Here is an 18,126-nt window from a genome sequence, read left to right on the forward strand (position 1 = left end):
AGAAACACCAATGGTTTCGATCGCCCAACAATTAAGCAACTAAACGATACATTAGTAATTTTTGTTCATTTTTCACTGTAAAATTGACTCCAAAATCCTAAATCAAACGAAATTGACACAATTTTACAACATAGTGTACAAAATGTGATGACTATCATAGTTAATGGATTACAATTAAACGAAGACAAAGTTAGTAGACTATTTTCTTTTCCCAATAATGAAATTACATTCTTCAAATGACACGCGGGCGGTTAGAGCCCATGCTCCTCCCATTGCTCGAAAAGTTACAATTGTATATTATATTTCACTCTCCGGTCGGGTTCTTTTCACTTTTCCGTCATGATACTAGTTTGTTGTTGGTCGCCTCATGATTTTTGGTTTACTGCCTACAACATTATTCTTTCCTTTAATAAATTCAGATCCCACACTATCCAACACCAGGAAGTGTATCTCCCTAAAAAAAAAAAAAAACAAAAATCCAAAGTTTTTACTATACCAAACTTTATTCCCAAAGCAATAATGAACTAGGTGCTTGTTGAAAATTTTATTTGTACTTATCAAGTTTTGCTCGTACTTATCCTTTTGTTCTCAGTATTTGTTTTTTATTAGTATTTCAGTGTTTAATTTTTATTGAGTCTGTTGCCAACTAGAGTTCAAAGTGAGTTAGTTTTCTTCTTTAACTAGAACTCTATTCTTTATATATAGTTTCACATCTTTTTAATTTTAGAATGAGAGAGTTTTTAGACGAATAAAGCCTAGTTTTTTCTTCTTTAATTTATTTCTATGAATATACTATGTTCTCCACACTTCAAATTTTAACATAGTATCAGAGCGGGTTTCTCAAAAAAAAAAAAAAAAAGAGAGAAAAAGAGAGCCTTTTGAAACCCTAGCACGCTGTCGCTGACGTACTTGCTCGTTGCCTTTGAAACCATAGCACGCCTCCGCTGGCATACTTGCTCGCTGCTTTGAAACCCTAGCACGCTGCTTCTGGCATACTTGCTCGCTGCCTTTAAAATCCTAGAGTACCGCCGCATGAAACTGCATTCATCGATGGAACTTCGGCAAAATCGAACGCTGATGATCTCCTTCTTCCTTCTCTGAAATTCGTTTATGAGCCTTTGTGGCTTTGAATATTGGTAGAGCATTTGTGGTTGTATGAGCCTTTGTGGCTTTGAATATTGGTAGAGCTTTTGTGGTTCTATAAGCCTTTGTGGATTTGAATATTGGTAGAACCTTTGTGGTTCTATGAGCCTTTATGACTTTGAATATTGGTAGGCCCTTTGTGGTTCTATGAACCTTTGTGGCTTTGAATATTGGTGGAGCTTTTGTGGTTCCATAAGCCTTTATGGCTTTGAATATTGGTAGAGCCATTGTGGCTTTGAGTGATTTTTGCAACTGTGAAGTGGTTGTGGCCTTTGGTCTTAGTAGGCCTTGGGTTTTTAGGCTCCTGAGCCTTCATTTTGTTTCATGTCTCTGTTCCGCTACCCATTCTCTTCTGACGCGATAACAATGCTGTCATCCTGATACAACTTACTACTAACTTTGGATGATTCCTTTACAAGCTGGCCTCGCTTCCTCGGCTCCATCTTGAGGGGGGGGGCTGTTGAAAGTTCTGTTTGTACTTTATCAAGTTCTATTCGTACTTATCCTTTTGTTCTCAGTATTTGTTTTTTATTAGTATTCCAGTATTTAATTTTGTTGAGTCTGTTGCCAACTAGAGTTCAAAGTGAGTTAGTTTTCTTCTTTAGTTAGAACTCTATTCTTTATATATAGTTTCATATCTCTGTAATTTTAGAACGAGAGAGTTTAGATGAATAAAGTATTTGAGTTTTTAGATGAATAAAGCCTAATTTTTCCTTCTCTAATTGATTTCTATGAATATACTTTGTTCTCCACACTTTAAATTTTAACGATCATATTGTAAGAAGGACATCAGCTCATAGAAGGCCCTAGACTTAGACCCACAACACATGGATAAAATATAAGAAATTAAACTCGATCATAATCGTGCCAAGGTCATTTGGACATCCTTTAAGAATTCAATGCACTTGCGCAGGGCTTCCTTCCTGGTGAAGACGAGTGGGTTTGCGAGACGGATATTATCCATGAAGCTACTAGTGGCGACGAGGGTTACTTCAGATGTTGGACTCTTTCCGGATCGATCAATTGGGATCTCGCTGCATTCCGCCCTGCTGCTCTTCACCAGTGTCACTTCACAGACTTCCCCAAGATGATCACCTTCCGCCGGCAACGTGTAGATCCCATTGTCGTCGGTTTCACCACCCGTCATGCGGTATGTCACCTTGCCGCTTTCCTTGTCTTTGCATTCCAACTTCACTTGTGCTCCTGTAATGTGTGTGTATATATATATATATACACGTAATTAATATCATCAAATGCGTGTTTATATATATATATAAGGTGTTGGTGTGTGTGAGAGAAGATACTACATGTCGTATTCGTTCACGTACCTGACATAGGCTCGCTGAATTTATTGAAGAAATTGACACGGCAGACGTCGCAGTACACCATTCCCTTGACGATGAATTCAGGGCCCTGGGAGTTGGCGACATCAGCTAGAGACAGGAAGCAGAGAGCTCCGGCTAAGATGATTGCGAATTGTGGGAGTGTAGCCATTTTTATTCTTCTCTCCTATTTACTGTTTGGTTTTATTATTTTCTTATTGTATTCGAATCTCGGGAATGAGAAACTGTACAAAAGAGAATTTCAGAGTTATTGGTGATTGTTGAGAGGTGGAGGGATGTATTTATATACATGTCCTAAAGATGGTTTGTTATTTGTGTGAGGTCGAGAACTCATTGCATAACCGCTTTCGTCTCTAGCTAACACAGTCAAATTAGTGCTTTGGAAATCACTGTCGAGAGCTCACTTCTTTTGTCTTCAATCCTGACCAAGTATGTATATTTCAATAATCAAACACACCCCAAAAATAAATAAGAAAATTAGTATGCATACATGTATATATATATATATATATATATATATTTGTCACAATTTTTATTTTGTTTTTTTAAAATTACTTTTAATTTATCTTTATTAAATTGAATTCTTTTGATTCATTTATTTTTTAATTATTTTAATTTTTAAATTAATTTATTTCTAAATTTTAATGCAATAATTGAAAATATTATTTATATTATAATGAATTCTTTAAATTTCAATTTATATATTTAAATTTGATAAGTATTGAATAAATTGGACTGCAATTAAATATTAAAAGCACAATTAATAATAAAGAATATACATTAATTGAAAAAAAGTACGAAAACAAAAATTTTTAAAAAGCAAAACAAAAAAAGGTGCTACTCTAAACCGGCCTCCTCGTCATTTTCCGGCAAAGATTTTGAAGACTCTGAATATGTAGTCGTGTGTGCAGTCCCACTAAAAAAAAATACAGGATTTATGGCGATTTTAGAAACTATTTTTTTTTATTTGGAATAATTTGAATTGAAAAATTATTTTGAATCGGAGTTTGGAATGGTTTACGATTCGTCGTTATAAACCGCGTTATTAAAATTTAGGGACGGTTGGAAAAAGACCATTCCCAAGTAGAACGGTATTATAATACATTGCTAGTGACAAGTCCTAATAATGTATTTGAATATGATTTTTTTTTTTTATTGGAATACATTGGATAAGATTTGGAATGGTTATGTAATTTAATTTGGGATATTTTTGAAACGGTGTTTGTAATACTCATAGTCGAATTTTGGAACTGTATTTATTTGTATTAGTGATATATTTAGAAACAGTCGTTAGAATTGTATAGTGCTTAATTTTTAAAATAGTATTAGGCACAATTTTTTGGAACCTTCTATTGTAATTGTGTTAGAAATATTTTTTAAAACACGACATGATGCATGCATTAATTTGATCAGTTGCGTGAATATAGAATGAATTAGTTGGAGACTTTTAATTATGATGTGACTTGGAATCATTGTTATAAGTGAGGCATCCTATTATATTGGATTGATCTTTAAACCCTACTAGGTTAGCATAAATGCATAATTTATAAACTTGGTATCTCACTCATGGACCAAGCCGGCTGGTCTGGTAAAAAATAATGCAAAACTAAAATAAAAAACATCACAAAATCGACAAATGAAAAATAATTAATTACTATTTTAGGCGTTGGATTGCTCATGCGTTTTTTGTAGGTACTCTGTCAAAAGCTCGCAGCATTTTAAGCCTAAAGACCTCTAGTTAGACTTGTTCGAACGAGCAACTTTTTGTTCGCATCACGTTTCAACAGAAATCATTAAAATATTTACACCCTCGTAAGTTTTTAAAATTTCCAATAACATTGCCAAAAACTATTCCTAATATCTTTTCATCATCATGCACAAGGGATGGAGAGAATGAATTTTCGTCCAAAATTATGGTTGGGTTGTCATTTTAGTTCATTGCGATTTCAATTTTGCAATCAAGAATAATAATTTTTTTAAAATAAATTGCACATTTTGTTTAATTTCTTTTTCGAAAATGCCAATTTGCTACAAAAGTTGCATGCTTGGCATGTGACAAACTCATTTTTCAGTAAAAAAATTCATTTTCCAGCAATAAATGGACCAAATGTGCTACTTTTTTCTTTGAATTATTATTTTCAATTGCAAAATTGAAATCGAATAGATTACTAGAACTCCACCGGTGACCAAAAGTGCATTTTTCGTATGCCAATTAATGTATCACTATAAATAAATGAGTTTACGAAGGCAAGTTAGCCATGCATGGGAATTAACCTGCACGTAAGCAGTAGAATACTTATTCTTAACACATTTTATAAAATGACGTTTGTTTCATCAACAAACCAAAGAATCAGTAGAATGTGAACCTCTTTCCTCAAGCTTCACTGCTACTATAATTTTTACTTGACTTATATATTTCCAAAATTTGGTGAATGTTTTTTGCATTTATTCAAGCAAAAGTTAAGTGAAACATATTGGACATATAGCTCTGACATGTTGTTTTAAAGTCAGAACAGACATGAGATAAGCCATGACCACATCTTATCACATGACCATTCTCTGTCCAGCGAACGTATGATAAGCCATGGCCATGGCTTAATCAGATGTATGCTCTCTGCCTAGGGCATTTCTGATGAGTTGTGACCACAACTTATCTCTACGTGACGGTTTTGTTGATGTGGTTCACTATCCAACTTATGCAACTTTCGGTAACTGCCGATTAAATACATATGATATATTTTTTTATGAAAAAAAATTAGAATTGTTATGGAGTTTTCTATTAAAAACATGATATGAGGTTTGGGGTCCCCTGAAATCTTGTAATTGTGAAGAAGACACACCATTGATTTGACTGCACTAGATTCCAGAAGAATCCAACATCAATTTTTCCTCAGCTTTTCGGGTTTTGTTATAGATTTGCGTTTGAATCAATGGCTAGAGATTAGTAATCCTAAAGAATTTTGCTTCCACACTCTACAATCTAACATGCATATAATGTAATCACTACATTTGTGTTGGATATAAATTTTGACAGCAATTATGTTGGAATATGTGTTGTTGTTCAGATGGATTTATATTTTGACCATCATGTTTACTACGTCACATGTTTATGCTTACAAAACAAGGCAACTCCTACAACACAGACAGACAAATTTATTGGATTTTCTCTACGTAGAAGAAACAAATGGAATGTATTATGGTTTTGTTGGACAGTGATGCTTATGGTCTCCCACCGGCCTCCATAATAGCGTTGCAAGATCATCTAGCAGGCAACATCTTCATTCATGTATTTGCCGTCAACAAATCCATTGTCGAGCAATACATATGGTGTCTTCTCCCGCTTGCTAGCTTCAGCAACGTCTTTTGCACTCAAGAAACTGGGCTGGTTGGTGGAGGAGAGAAGCCTCGCCCACATCCTATCTGTGATCACTACCTTATTCCTACTCTCATTAATTCTCTGCACAAATACATCAGGAGTTTGTTGATCGACAAATAACTTGATACTCAATTGTAAAAGCTAAAAGAGTTGGATGCACTGAGAGAAATTATGCTAATAGCTAGGAAAATTAGAAAGGAGAATGAAGTTGTTGGTAATTAGCAACAAATCATAGCAACGAAAAAGAATTTTAAGTTCTTGTGATTTCGAAATAAATATTAGAAACAAAATATTTTCTTGTTATATTTAGAAATGAATTTTAATGTTAAAAAGTTCGGTAGCTTGCCTTCACAAACAAATTTGAGAAGTTACCCCTAGAATTTTACGAACAATTATTTTTTTGTTAGCCAAATTTCTTGCAAAAACAACAACAAAAAAGACCCGATACTAAAATCAGTGACGAATTAATTATCAAGCAAATATTTTTCTTAATAAATTCATTTATCACGTAATTAACAACAAATCACTTAAATGTGAAAAACAAAAAAGTGCGTGAAATAGTTAAAAGTGTGAAAGGTGACGAAAGAAAACTTACATAGAAGGGTATATAAGCGTGTCGGCCATTTACAGGCCCTACAGTGAAACCTGTATATCCTGCCATCGCGCCATGAACTGCACTTTGGGCAAGAAGTGTACAATATACATTGTCAGATGCATTACTTGGAATAGCTCGAATCATATATGTGGGATCTGGAAAAACAATTGGAGAACTTTGTTAGAGAAGAAACCTCCACTTTTGACTTCATTTATCATAACAACGGGGAATTTTCCGAGTACTCACCAATATACTTGAGATTAATCGTCATCTTTCTTTGCTTGGAAAAGTGATCCTGCACACGAACAACATCAAAGATGAAATTAATCATGTTCGACCAGTGAACAATGTGGGAGTGCATTCACACTTGAAGTTTGAACTTTCAGTCTCCAAAGTAATTGAAACTCATATTTTATGGGATTAAAAGTGTAATTTTGCGTGTTTATTATCAATGGTTATTGCATGAGGGGCATGCATATTTTCGTACCACAGTGCACGTTTTAGAAATCCCCGGTAAAACAGAAAACAAATAAGAAAAAACTAAAATCTCAGACCTTAATCCTTTGTGATATCCACAGGCCAACGTCTTGCAGAAGCTTATTTCCAGAAGCATCTTGTTGATTTGTTGATCGTAGACTATCGGATAACAACTCCTGCCCTGCGCCTTCAGCTATAACAATCACCATGTGTCCATTCTCTTTAAGTCGCTTCTCTATGTACTCGAAAAGTCCTCCAGGTCCTTCGAGATAGAACGGCGACTCTGGAATGAGGCAGCAGTCCACATCTCTACTAGCAAGGGTAGCATACATAGCAATAAAACCTGTACATTTAATGGAATTTTAGACGTATTCATTGAATTTGGATGAAAATAAGATAAAATTATGAATGGAATAAAAATATGAACGAATGGTTTTAGTATATCATTTTTATGTTTGGTATGGTAAGGGAATAAGAAAAGGTTAATAAAAAAAATTTCAAATTTTATTTTTTCGACATATTTAGTTCCACAGTTCAATCTCTGTAAAAAGAAATAGATGAAAAATCACATATCCTACAAATAGCCGTTATATGTCAATGAAAAGCGGCTTTCGGAACTAAATATAGGAAAAATATTAAAAAATTGGTATATAAAAAGTGTAGACTCACGTATCTGTGGATGAAACATGTTGGGGCAAAATTGCATTCACTAAAGCCGTGGTAAATTAATACTATCAACAACAGTTAAACAAAATCAAAATAAAAACTTAAACTTTTAGCACGATTAATTAATATTCATCATAATTTTTAACCATAGTTAAGACATTTGCCATAATTTTTTAGCCATGGCTAATGGACTTTGCAAAGCAGTGGTTGATTTGTAATTTGCTACGTTTTTCTTCTTTTGGCTATAGTAATTAACCATAACATAAATTCATATTTTTTCTAGTTATTTTCTATCTTTGTACATAATAAAAGGCTCTACAGTTTTGGTCCCAAAAAATATATTTTCAACAAATTTAATCCCAAGTGTCCATTTCGTGGAAAAATACATTTAAACCCGTCGTAAAATGTTTAACGATTTCAAAGGGTATTATTTAATCATAAAAGACGGCAGGATATCGGTATAATTATCCCTATTATTACTCATGAAACTGAATTCCAATTTGGTGCAGGGTACTCAGAAGACATACCACTATATCGCCCCATTAACTTCACGAGTCCAATACCATTCTCAATACTTGTAGCTTCAACATGCGCTGCAGTGATAGCACGTTCGGCTTCCTCAACCGCAGAATCAAACCCAAATGATTTGTCAATTACCTGAAAAAAGAGATAATATGGTATAAAACTTTTCAGTTAGTTTTAATATACCTACTATTTGGAGAATACAACTGTAGGCTAGATCTCATCCAGATGAAAATTTTTAATTTTCATTCTATAAGTATGAAATAGTGGTACTTTTTATCGACCTATATTATAATTTGGTAATGAAAGACGGTTTTTTTTTTTTTTTTAAAAGGCCCATTAAGGACGTTAGTTGTCAAAAATTGCAATTTGATCGGAAAAGTCACATAAGTGTGATATTTTGAACTTTTTCCAACCACTCTTGGACCAAATTCGGTAATTTCTGATTAAAGATTGCTCTCAATATGCATTTATTTTAAAAAAATATCGTCCTTATTACAAAATTGAATTCCAAGTCATTAAAAGTGTCGCCCCTCATACTTACAGGACAAAAGTTATAGTTTCCCCCTCATTCAGATGTATGTATACATCGTACGCAATAGAAATAAGTACCGGAATATCGTTATCTATGGTTTTGGGGATTCCGGCAACTGCAACCTTGAGACCTCGTCTTCTGATTTCCTATATTTGAAGTTAGTTCAAATGACTTCAATATTGAAACGATGATGCAAAATGCAAAAAGTCTGGACAACTGATGACTTAATTAGTTTACATGCTACTATAGAACTAGTATTAATAGCTAGCATAAAAACACAGTTGAATTAAACAATACCTCGAAAATAACTGCTGCTCCCTTCTGAGTTCCATCTCCACCTATTATGTAGACCTAAAACGGCACACGATGAGGCCGTGTTAGAATAAATTTGGCTCCATGACATCGGTAAAATGAAATATAAACATAGAATATTCAAGATTTTCCAAATTGAACTCCATACTTGGTTGATCCCACGATCCTGAATGCTATCAACGATCTTTTTAGTATCATGGCCACCTCGAGACGTCCCAAGGACCGTCCCCCCTCGTTTGTGAATGTCGTTCACAGTGTTGGGTGTTAGAGGTATGGTGTTCTTAGAGTAAAAACCTCGATATCCTCCCTGCAAATTTAGCAGCTTAGTTAGCTGTTGATGCCATCACGAACTTCGTCTGTCATTCAACATCAAATGTTGTTAGCTTTTGATCTTTAATCGTATTTTTGTTGCTCGTTTCTTCATTGTGTTGTCGTGGTTTCCACGACCATAGTCACAAATGCTTCAATTTTCATTTTGTCTTCCTCACTTATCTAATTTTTGCTTCGACCTTTTAGAACTGCTTCTTCCCAACAATATTGCAGCACTTGAAAGCTGATTTTACAATATTTCATGTTGTTATTGGACTGTTTCTCTTCACAATTCAATCATTCAAGTCTTGAACTATGACAACAAGTTTGCAGCTTTTCTCGAGACAGTATGGATTAATGCTCGACAATGAAATGTTTAACAGATATAACTTAGGAAACAATGGATACAACTACTTACATTTATTCCCAGAACACGCTTCACGCCATACATGTGATGCAAACCGCATACAATTTCCCTGATAACTGTGTTGAGACCGGGGCACAACCCTCCGCATGTGACTATACATGCATGGACATCATCGGACTCGAAATAAACCTGAATTATTACACTCTTTTAGATTCATGAAATACTGAAATCTATCAAGAAACATCAATGCAGCTAGCGGAGCTATTATACTTACTCTTTGGCGAGGCCCAGCACGTCGAAAATGAGTCCCTCTTGGCATATCTTTGTGAACGACTATCTACATGGAAACGAGTGCATAATCATCAAAGAGAAACTCAACCTGCACACCCCGGGCTCGTAGGGATATTTAATGAATCCACTTGAGTTCTTTCACCAAAACTTAGCTGATTCTTATCTCATCAACTCCTAATTCACGTGGAATTAGGTACCGCCGCTGCATAATCTTACGAGCATTCATGTAGAAGTTTGTATTTATCTACTTCCCTCAATGGAATTTCCTTCCAGACTAAGTTAAAAGACATGTAAAGGGATAGTTGTATTTTTCAGAAATTGATAATTGTCTCCAGAAAGACTGACCTTTTGTGCAACAGTGTCGTCCAAGTCCACAAAATACTGCCTGCCAGGAAAAACAATTAACTATCAATTGATACAAAGCCAATAAGCAATGTTCTAACGAAAGAACGGAAGATAAAGTGACATGTGATAAAATTAACTTACCTAACAGCTGAGTACGCAGGATTGTCTTGTAAGGGATTGGGATAAGTCTGTCAAAATGAAGGGAAAATGAGAAGAAATATGATATTTTTTGTCGTGGTTAATTAATTATTATGATCAAAAGTAAGAATTTGTAACAAATATTACTTGACCACGGTGACATTATTTTTGTAGGTAAGGTAAAAATATTAAAAGTAAAGATGATAACAAATATTTTTGTCATAATTAAAACTATAGCAAATATTTATGAAGTGTAACCAAAACTTAAGTTTTAGTATTAATTTTGTTTAACTGTGATAACAAGTATTAATTTATCATAATTTTTAAATCGTAAACTTAAGTTTTAGTATTAATTTTGTTTAACTGTGATAACAAGTATTAATTTATCATAATTTTTAAGTCATAATCATTGTAGAGAAAAATTAATTTTTTTAATAATGTCTCCTACAATGTCATAATGCAAGTAGGAAAATATTCATATTCCAAAGGATCAGAATTTTCCAACTAAGTAATTAAATGTGGTATAGTGGGAACCAAAAAAATTTTATTCGAACCAAATTAATAAAAAAGTAAGTGTAATACACTTGATATGATTGGTCATTTTTTTTTAATTGTACACTGATTACACAATAAATATACACTATATTTGTCATATAAATATTTCAAGTTTGACCGAGATTGATTCGAATTGAAATTTCTTGAAAGAATCAGTACATTCCCAACATAATACCAGTGGATTACATTAGTCTTAAACATCCCAAAGATACCAAGAAAAGACAACGACAAAGAAGAATAAAACAGAGTGACGTAACATTACCTGGACTGCAACAATTCACAAGAGGGGGGAAAAAGGGCTCAAGAAAACCAAATTAACTCATTTAAAAATTACAAATAATCATGATTTAAAAATCTTAACAAACTAATATTATTTGATATGATTAATTAGTTGCAGTTATGACTAATTAGTATTTTCACCATCTTTTACTTTTAATTAATGTAATTAACCATGACATATATATATAAATTGAAAAAAATGCAAGCAACCTCCATATGATATTATAAATGAGCAAAAATTAACCCCTATGAAGAAATAAACAACACCCTACATCCATATATTTTTTAAAATACAGTAATTTATCTCCCAATATTTTTTAAAATAAATTATTTCATTTTGAAAAGAATAGAAAGTAAATTATTAAATTTTTTTATAATTTGATCATTCTCAATATCATATGAGGTAAATTATTATATATATATATATTTTTTTTTTCATAGGGTGGTAATTTGATCATTCTGAATATCATATGAAGTAATTGCTATTCACATTATATAAATCAATTATTATATATATATATATATAGAGAGAGAGAGAGAGAGAGAGATTGTACATACCGGGAGATGAGAAATGTAATCGGACAAGTGGGGGACGTCTTCCAGAGTGTACCCAAATTCCCCGGTCACGATTTTAGGCGCGGAATCGCTCTCCTGTCCCATAATAGCCCGCTTCACAAACCCGTTTCTTGAATTTGAACGAGCAACTTTCTTCTCAAACCTGTGATCGCCGTCGGGCGGAACGCAGCCGCAGGGCAACTTCAACGCGGCGGCTGTTTAACCAACATTAAACAGTGTCGAACCCATCAGTACTTTTCACACCTCAAATAACCATCTCAACAAGTACAAATTCATGATATATATATATATGCATCTATATATACTTACATATACTGATCAAACAGACAGCTTCCTATCACCGGCAAACGCTGCGCCTCAAACTTAGTTATGAATTCTGATCAGTGATCAGACCTTATTGGCTAAGTTATTAGAGGGAGACAGGTGGCAAAGGTTTCTGGTGGAGTCACGGAAAACTGGAGTTCGAAAGCTGAGACGGGGTGGGGGTTGCAATGGCTAATTCCAGGCGGGATTTCTGCAGTTGCGAGGGAACGTCCAACTTTCTTATCGTAGAGTACAATATTTGAATTGGAGCTCTGTATATATAAGTAGGAAAATTGGCATGGCGGTATGATTTCTTGAAGTCAAGCGAGGGGCTTCTGGAATATGTTGAAGATTCCTGATTCTATGCCTTTCTTTTCAAAAAAATTAAATTAAAGTATAATCGAGATTTTGAATTCAAATTTTAAATACGAAAAGAAAATATTTTTTTATATCAAAATCATTATAATATATGATATTAATGTTGTTCCAATTTTACTATTTTGAATTTAATGTGTCTTACAATAATAATTTAATTTTTAAAATAAATACTTTTTTCTATAATTTGAAATAATAATATAAAAATATTTTCTTCAATTATTTTTTGAATTTATGGATTGATTTGGGTCAGATAAGTATTTAATTATGGTTGGACATAGGAGTAATAAATTTAGAACAAACTAGACATATATATATATATATATAAATACACATATAATTTTGAGAAATAAATACACATTTAATTTTGAGAAATATTATGGTAGGGACATCATTGACCTAAGGCTAGAATTAAATAATACGTGTGTGACTAAACATGGCATGTGACGTGTGATTGGAAGCAGCCTAAATGATAAGGAAATCAACATATTGTAATTGTCATTAGCTTCAATAATAATAATAATAATAATAATTGAAAAGAAAATAATATTTGAATAATATTTAGAGTGGCCATGAAAAGACCTGCTTTTAATTAATTTAATATACTGCCTGTCTTTTTCTTGCAATCAAGTAATAGTAAATTATTGAAGAAAACAAAAATAAAAAGAGTGGTGTTCACTCCTTTGAGTCTAAACAATGGACGTCACGACCCACGACTTTAGACTTAAACTACCCAATTAAACAAATGTTTATGTAATACAATTACAAATATTTGCGACTGTTTACGATAAGTGCTTATGGTTTATTGTTGCGATAAGTTAAAAAGAGTGTTTTTATTTTTGAATTGTTTAAATCAAAATAATTTAAGGGTTCATTTGATTTAAGCGAGAGGAAAAAGAAAAGTGAAAGAGAGAGGGGAAGAAAATAATTTTTCTTCGAGTTGTTTGGTATGATTGAAAAGGGAGTAAATCTTAAATATTTTCATCTTGTTTAGTATGAGGAAAATGATTTGAGGGAAAAAGACTAATTTTTGTAATTTTACTGAGTAACTATTCTCTTTGTTTTGTATTAAAAATAAATAAAATAATATTTATACTAATGTAATTTTAGTATATTAAAAATTTAAAGTTTTTATTAATAAAAATATTTATCAAATAAGAATAAAAATATTTTTTATTAATTAAAAATCATCAAATGAGTATTGTTCATTTATTTTAAACTATTTAGTTTAAACAAAATAAAAATTACTAACAATGTTTTCAACAAACGAATTCGAGTTTAAACATCAGTGTCTTTGTTGATATCAAAAATTTTTTGGAGGAAAATTATATATATATATAAATATATGGATAATAGAGTAAATAAAAATAAAAACTGTACTTTTTTGTCTTTTTTGCCTTGTAATCTACTTTTCCGCTCAATTTTAGACCGAAACAAAATGGAACTCTGGCAGGATTTCACACACATCGACTTTTATTTCACCTCCATCTCTTCCCCCAAACCAAACATCAAATTATCTCTTATATTCATTTTTATTTTCATTTCTCTTATACTTCCATTTTTCACCCAAATAACAAATATTTTTCGTCGTTTGAAAACTATTAATACCCCCTAATATTGATGGTCATCTAACAATTAGCCAATCCGTTAGACCCTGATAAGGTTTCATTTATTTTATAGTAGACTGATAAAAATGTCCTTATAGATTATGAATTGTAATTTTACTTATTTTTAAATTATTTTAGAATATTTTTATGCATTAAGTGGATAATTTGTTTTACAATATTTCAAATTTTTTCATCCATATCGTCTAATTTTTTTATATTTTTTAAATTTCTTTTAAAAAAAGAAAAAACATATAGCAATGATAAAAACAATTTCAGACCTCCATTCAACGATTATATAATTTCATCAAACATCAGGGGGTATTTATAATTTTTTAAATAATAAAGAGGTATTTGTAATTATGTCAAATCTTAAGAAAACTCGTTGTAATTACCGTAAAAGTTGTAATTATGTAGTTACAAACAAACTTTGTAACTTATTGATAAAATTGTACATATGAAGTTATTTTCCAAACTCTGTAACTTTACTTCTTTTCTCTCTTTTCTTATGAAAGATAAGTCACGAGTTCAAATTTCAGAACGAAAGTTCAAAAACAAGTTTCGATCCTTGTTTAAAACAATACACAACTTTTTTTTTCTTCAATTTTTTACTTTTATTTTCAAATACTTTCGATTTGTATTATGATTAATTTATAATTTTTTATACAATATATTCCCACTACGAAACAAAAACTATTGCAAACACCACCTTAAATTTCTAAATGGAGTGATCATATGAAATAAATCATTAATTAAGTAATAATAACCTAACTTATATTCTATATGAAGTATTTGTTATTATCTTATTATCTTATAAATAGATTTTATTTGGGATTAATTAATCACTACACTCTAAAGATTTACTTCAATGGGAAGATAAAACAAGTCAACTGATATAATAAAATCTTAAATGAATTGCAATAATAAAATAATCAATAGTTTATGATATTATTTGAAAATTAGCATAACAAGTTAGTCAAACCAAAATATATAATTTTGATTTTGTATTACAGCATTTACCATAGAAAATATGTTATTTTTAATTATAATTAATTATTATGATTAAAAATTCATAATAAGTACTAATTAATTACAACTATTCATCGTCTATTATCCGTTCATATTTTATAGGTAAAGCCAATATATCACATATAGCTCAAAATTACAATAAATATTTTGAGTATATTTAAATCATAATAAATATTGATTAATCGTAATTAAAAATTAAACTCTTTTTATATTGATTTTGTTTCAATCTTGATAAATAGTAGTAACAATTATAGTTTTTAAATTTATTTATAACATAGTGAATAGACATAGAAAAAGGAAAGGTGGGAAGAAAATCTTTTCATTATTGGGAAAGTGAAGGACTCTATATGTCTAGATTCTTTAGATTCCAATGGAATATTCCTCTCCAAACCTAACAATGGATTGCTTGAATTTGAGTCCACTAAAAGAAAAGGTCAATGTAATTAAGATTGGTTAAAGCGCTAGCTAGAGATCTTTTATTAACACTTTAATATCTTATGAATTTTTAATTCACATGTAATTGTTAAGAAAAGAATTTGATAACATAATTAAATTAAATTGTAATTGAAAAGTTAAACTATTATTAAAAATCCAAAATAAATTGACTAATAATTTAGTTCCAAATTAAGTTCATAATAAATTTGCGCTTTTTTATATCTTCAATACAGTAAATTTTCATTAGTGTCTATACTAAATTTGGGCCTTATGTATTTTTATAAATTGATCCAAGACAAATACAAATTATCTTTTATTTTGGATTAACTAATTGAGTCAAAGTATGTTCAAGAATATCAATGGATCTATGCCAAAGCCTACGGTGTTCAAGCCCAATAAAAATGAGTCCAAGCTTGCAAGTCATAACACAAGACACGAGAAATCAAATGATCCAATCTCAAAACTTTCTGCCACAAGGAAGCACTGCACTAGTGAAGATTTTACTTTTTTCTCAATATCAAATTTTTAAATATTAGTACCAAATTTTAAGGTGACATGAAGTTTACTCCACAAATTCGAAGAAGATTACGCATCCACATCCAAGAACAAGCCCCTTGGCTAGAATATCTAAGCAAAGAGTTAGGAATTATCTTTTCATAGAGATTGTATCAACTTTTATTTTAAATCAATGAAACTTATTTGTCCAAATATTTTTTTTTCTTGTAATTAAATTTTGCAGAAACGAAATTTTGTGTGAACATATTTATAGCAGGCCCAGTTGACAATCTCTACCCCCCATCCCTTTCTCTTGTGTCAAAGTTCAAGTGATCATACCCAAGTGCTCAATGGCACCACAAGAAGGGTCAAGTCGCCATGAGAGGAAAGAACGACACCGTCGATCATTCCTCCACTGAGGACAAGGTCGTTGACGCAACTCCCTTAAACGTTGAACTCGCCGACCCTATGGAGATCAACTCAAAATCCACACCTTTCACTATCCTTCCCGCCGTGATGATTAACACAATCGCAATGGAGGAACAACTAGCACAAATGGCCCAAGCTATCGCTATTCTTCAAAAGATCATCATAGACAAAGGCCTCCAGATCGTGCAATTGATGAGTAATCAAGAGCATACGAAAATTGAATAATTCAACGACAGCCACAAGCATGTCTCTTTTTCAAACCATGTTGAATACATAAAGCAAATAAATAAACACCACCCATTCATGACTCCATGCAAAAATCTACACATTCCCAAATGTCTATTGCTACATTGTTTGTTCAACCATTGCCAGAGGTGATCACCAAAACCATCAAAGCCTAATGCGTCGGAACGACCCAAGGCTCGCCCGATGGGATATCAACCACCAAAACTGCAACAATTCGATGGAAAAAAGACAATCCAAGATAACACATCAGCCACTTCATCGAAACACAAAAGAATGTAGGCACAAACGGTGATCTCTTGGTGAAGCAGTTCATCTGATGGCTTAAGAAGAACGATTTCAATTGATACGTCAATTTAGAGCCCGAATCAACAGACAGTGGGACGAGATGAAAAAGGAGTTCCTAACATGACCACTAAAGCAGTTGAAGTCAAAATTAGTCAAAACATTTTCTCTACCTTTGTAGTATGTGGAAGTCTCCTGCAAGACGCCTACCTCCACAAAACGATGTACCACCTCCTTATCCTTTTCCACCAATTGAGAGTGTAGCTTGAAAACTTCATATTGATCACTCTCTTCTATCCAACCAACTTTGCCTCCACAACCTTATCCCATTTCTTGAACGAAACAACAAGCTTCCTTAAGCTCTGGTTTAGTTAGCTCTAGATTCCTAAGGACCCTCTCATGCTTCTCGACCATAGTTGTAGGAGTCTAGAAATGAAGAAAGATTAACAAGAATAGAACATAAAATACAAGAAAAGAGATTTACAAGCATAAGAAAAGATTACAATGACGTTGAGGGAAAGGATGAATTTTCCATAGTGTTTGGAAAGTATTTTCACATCCACATGTTAATCAAGTGCATAGGAAGGGGGAAGAAGGTCATTCTCGATTTAAACTTCTTTCAAGGCAAAGCCACCTATACGAGCTCATTTCAGATAGAGGGTAGATCGAGTAACCTGACCTCGGGCCAAATGACCTACCCTGATCGCTTACGACTCAGGGCACGTGTATGAAGGCATAAGAGGGAGGAGATATCTTTTGAAATAGGTAGAACGTGTGGCAAAGCTACGTAATTGCTTCCGTAGTCATGAAGTTGAGAGTAAAACGGTAAAATATTTCAAAATTTTGGGTTAATTATTGCCCAAAATTCTCAAGTATTAAAAATATTAAATTTTTTCTTTGATTTAAATGAATGATAAAGAAACTTGGAGGATTTATGATATGGGTGAAGATATACTATTGCAAATTTAATATATATTAGGTAAAATACAAATTTCTTAGATATAATCTAATATGGGTAAGTAAAGTAGATATCCATAAAAGCGAACTGTTCAGGTTATGACCTATCTTAGGATACGTTTTTGGAAAATAATTTTAGCCG

General features: G+C 32.3%; 2 protein-coding genes across 2 annotated transcripts; both read right to left on the reverse strand.

Annotated features, from left to right (window-relative positions):
• LOC105162024 (pollen allergen Che a 1-like) lies at positions 1,812-2,727 on the reverse strand. Its single transcript, XM_011079923.2, has 2 exons — positions 2,472-2,727; positions 1,812-2,346 (listed from the first exon to the last, which is right to left on the reverse strand). The coding sequence occupies exons 1-2, from the start codon at positions 2,635-2,637 to the stop codon at positions 2,000-2,002; spliced, it is 513 nt and encodes a 170-aa protein (XP_011078225.1). The 5' UTR covers positions 2,638-2,727; the 3' UTR covers positions 1,812-1,999.
• Positions 5,541-12,310, reverse strand: LOC105162025 (ATP-dependent 6-phosphofructokinase 6; the record flags this gene model as incomplete). Its single annotated transcript, XM_011079924.2, is given in 14 exon segments — positions 5,541-5,943; positions 6,458-6,612; positions 6,704-6,752; positions 7,012-7,277; positions 8,128-8,257; positions 8,735-8,803; positions 8,955-9,008; positions 9,118-9,276; positions 9,697-9,834; positions 9,920-9,982; positions 10,282-10,321; positions 10,423-10,469; positions 11,812-12,023; positions 12,139-12,310. Coding segments are annotated over 13 exon segments (1,467 nt in total). The 3' UTR covers positions 5,541-5,748.

This window comes from Sesamum indicum, linkage group LG5 (assembly GCF_000512975.1).
Source record: "Sesamum indicum cultivar Zhongzhi No. 13 linkage group LG5, S_indicum_v1.0, whole genome shotgun sequence".
Classification (NCBI taxonomy): domain Eukaryota; kingdom Viridiplantae; phylum Streptophyta; class Magnoliopsida; order Lamiales; family Pedaliaceae; genus Sesamum; species Sesamum indicum.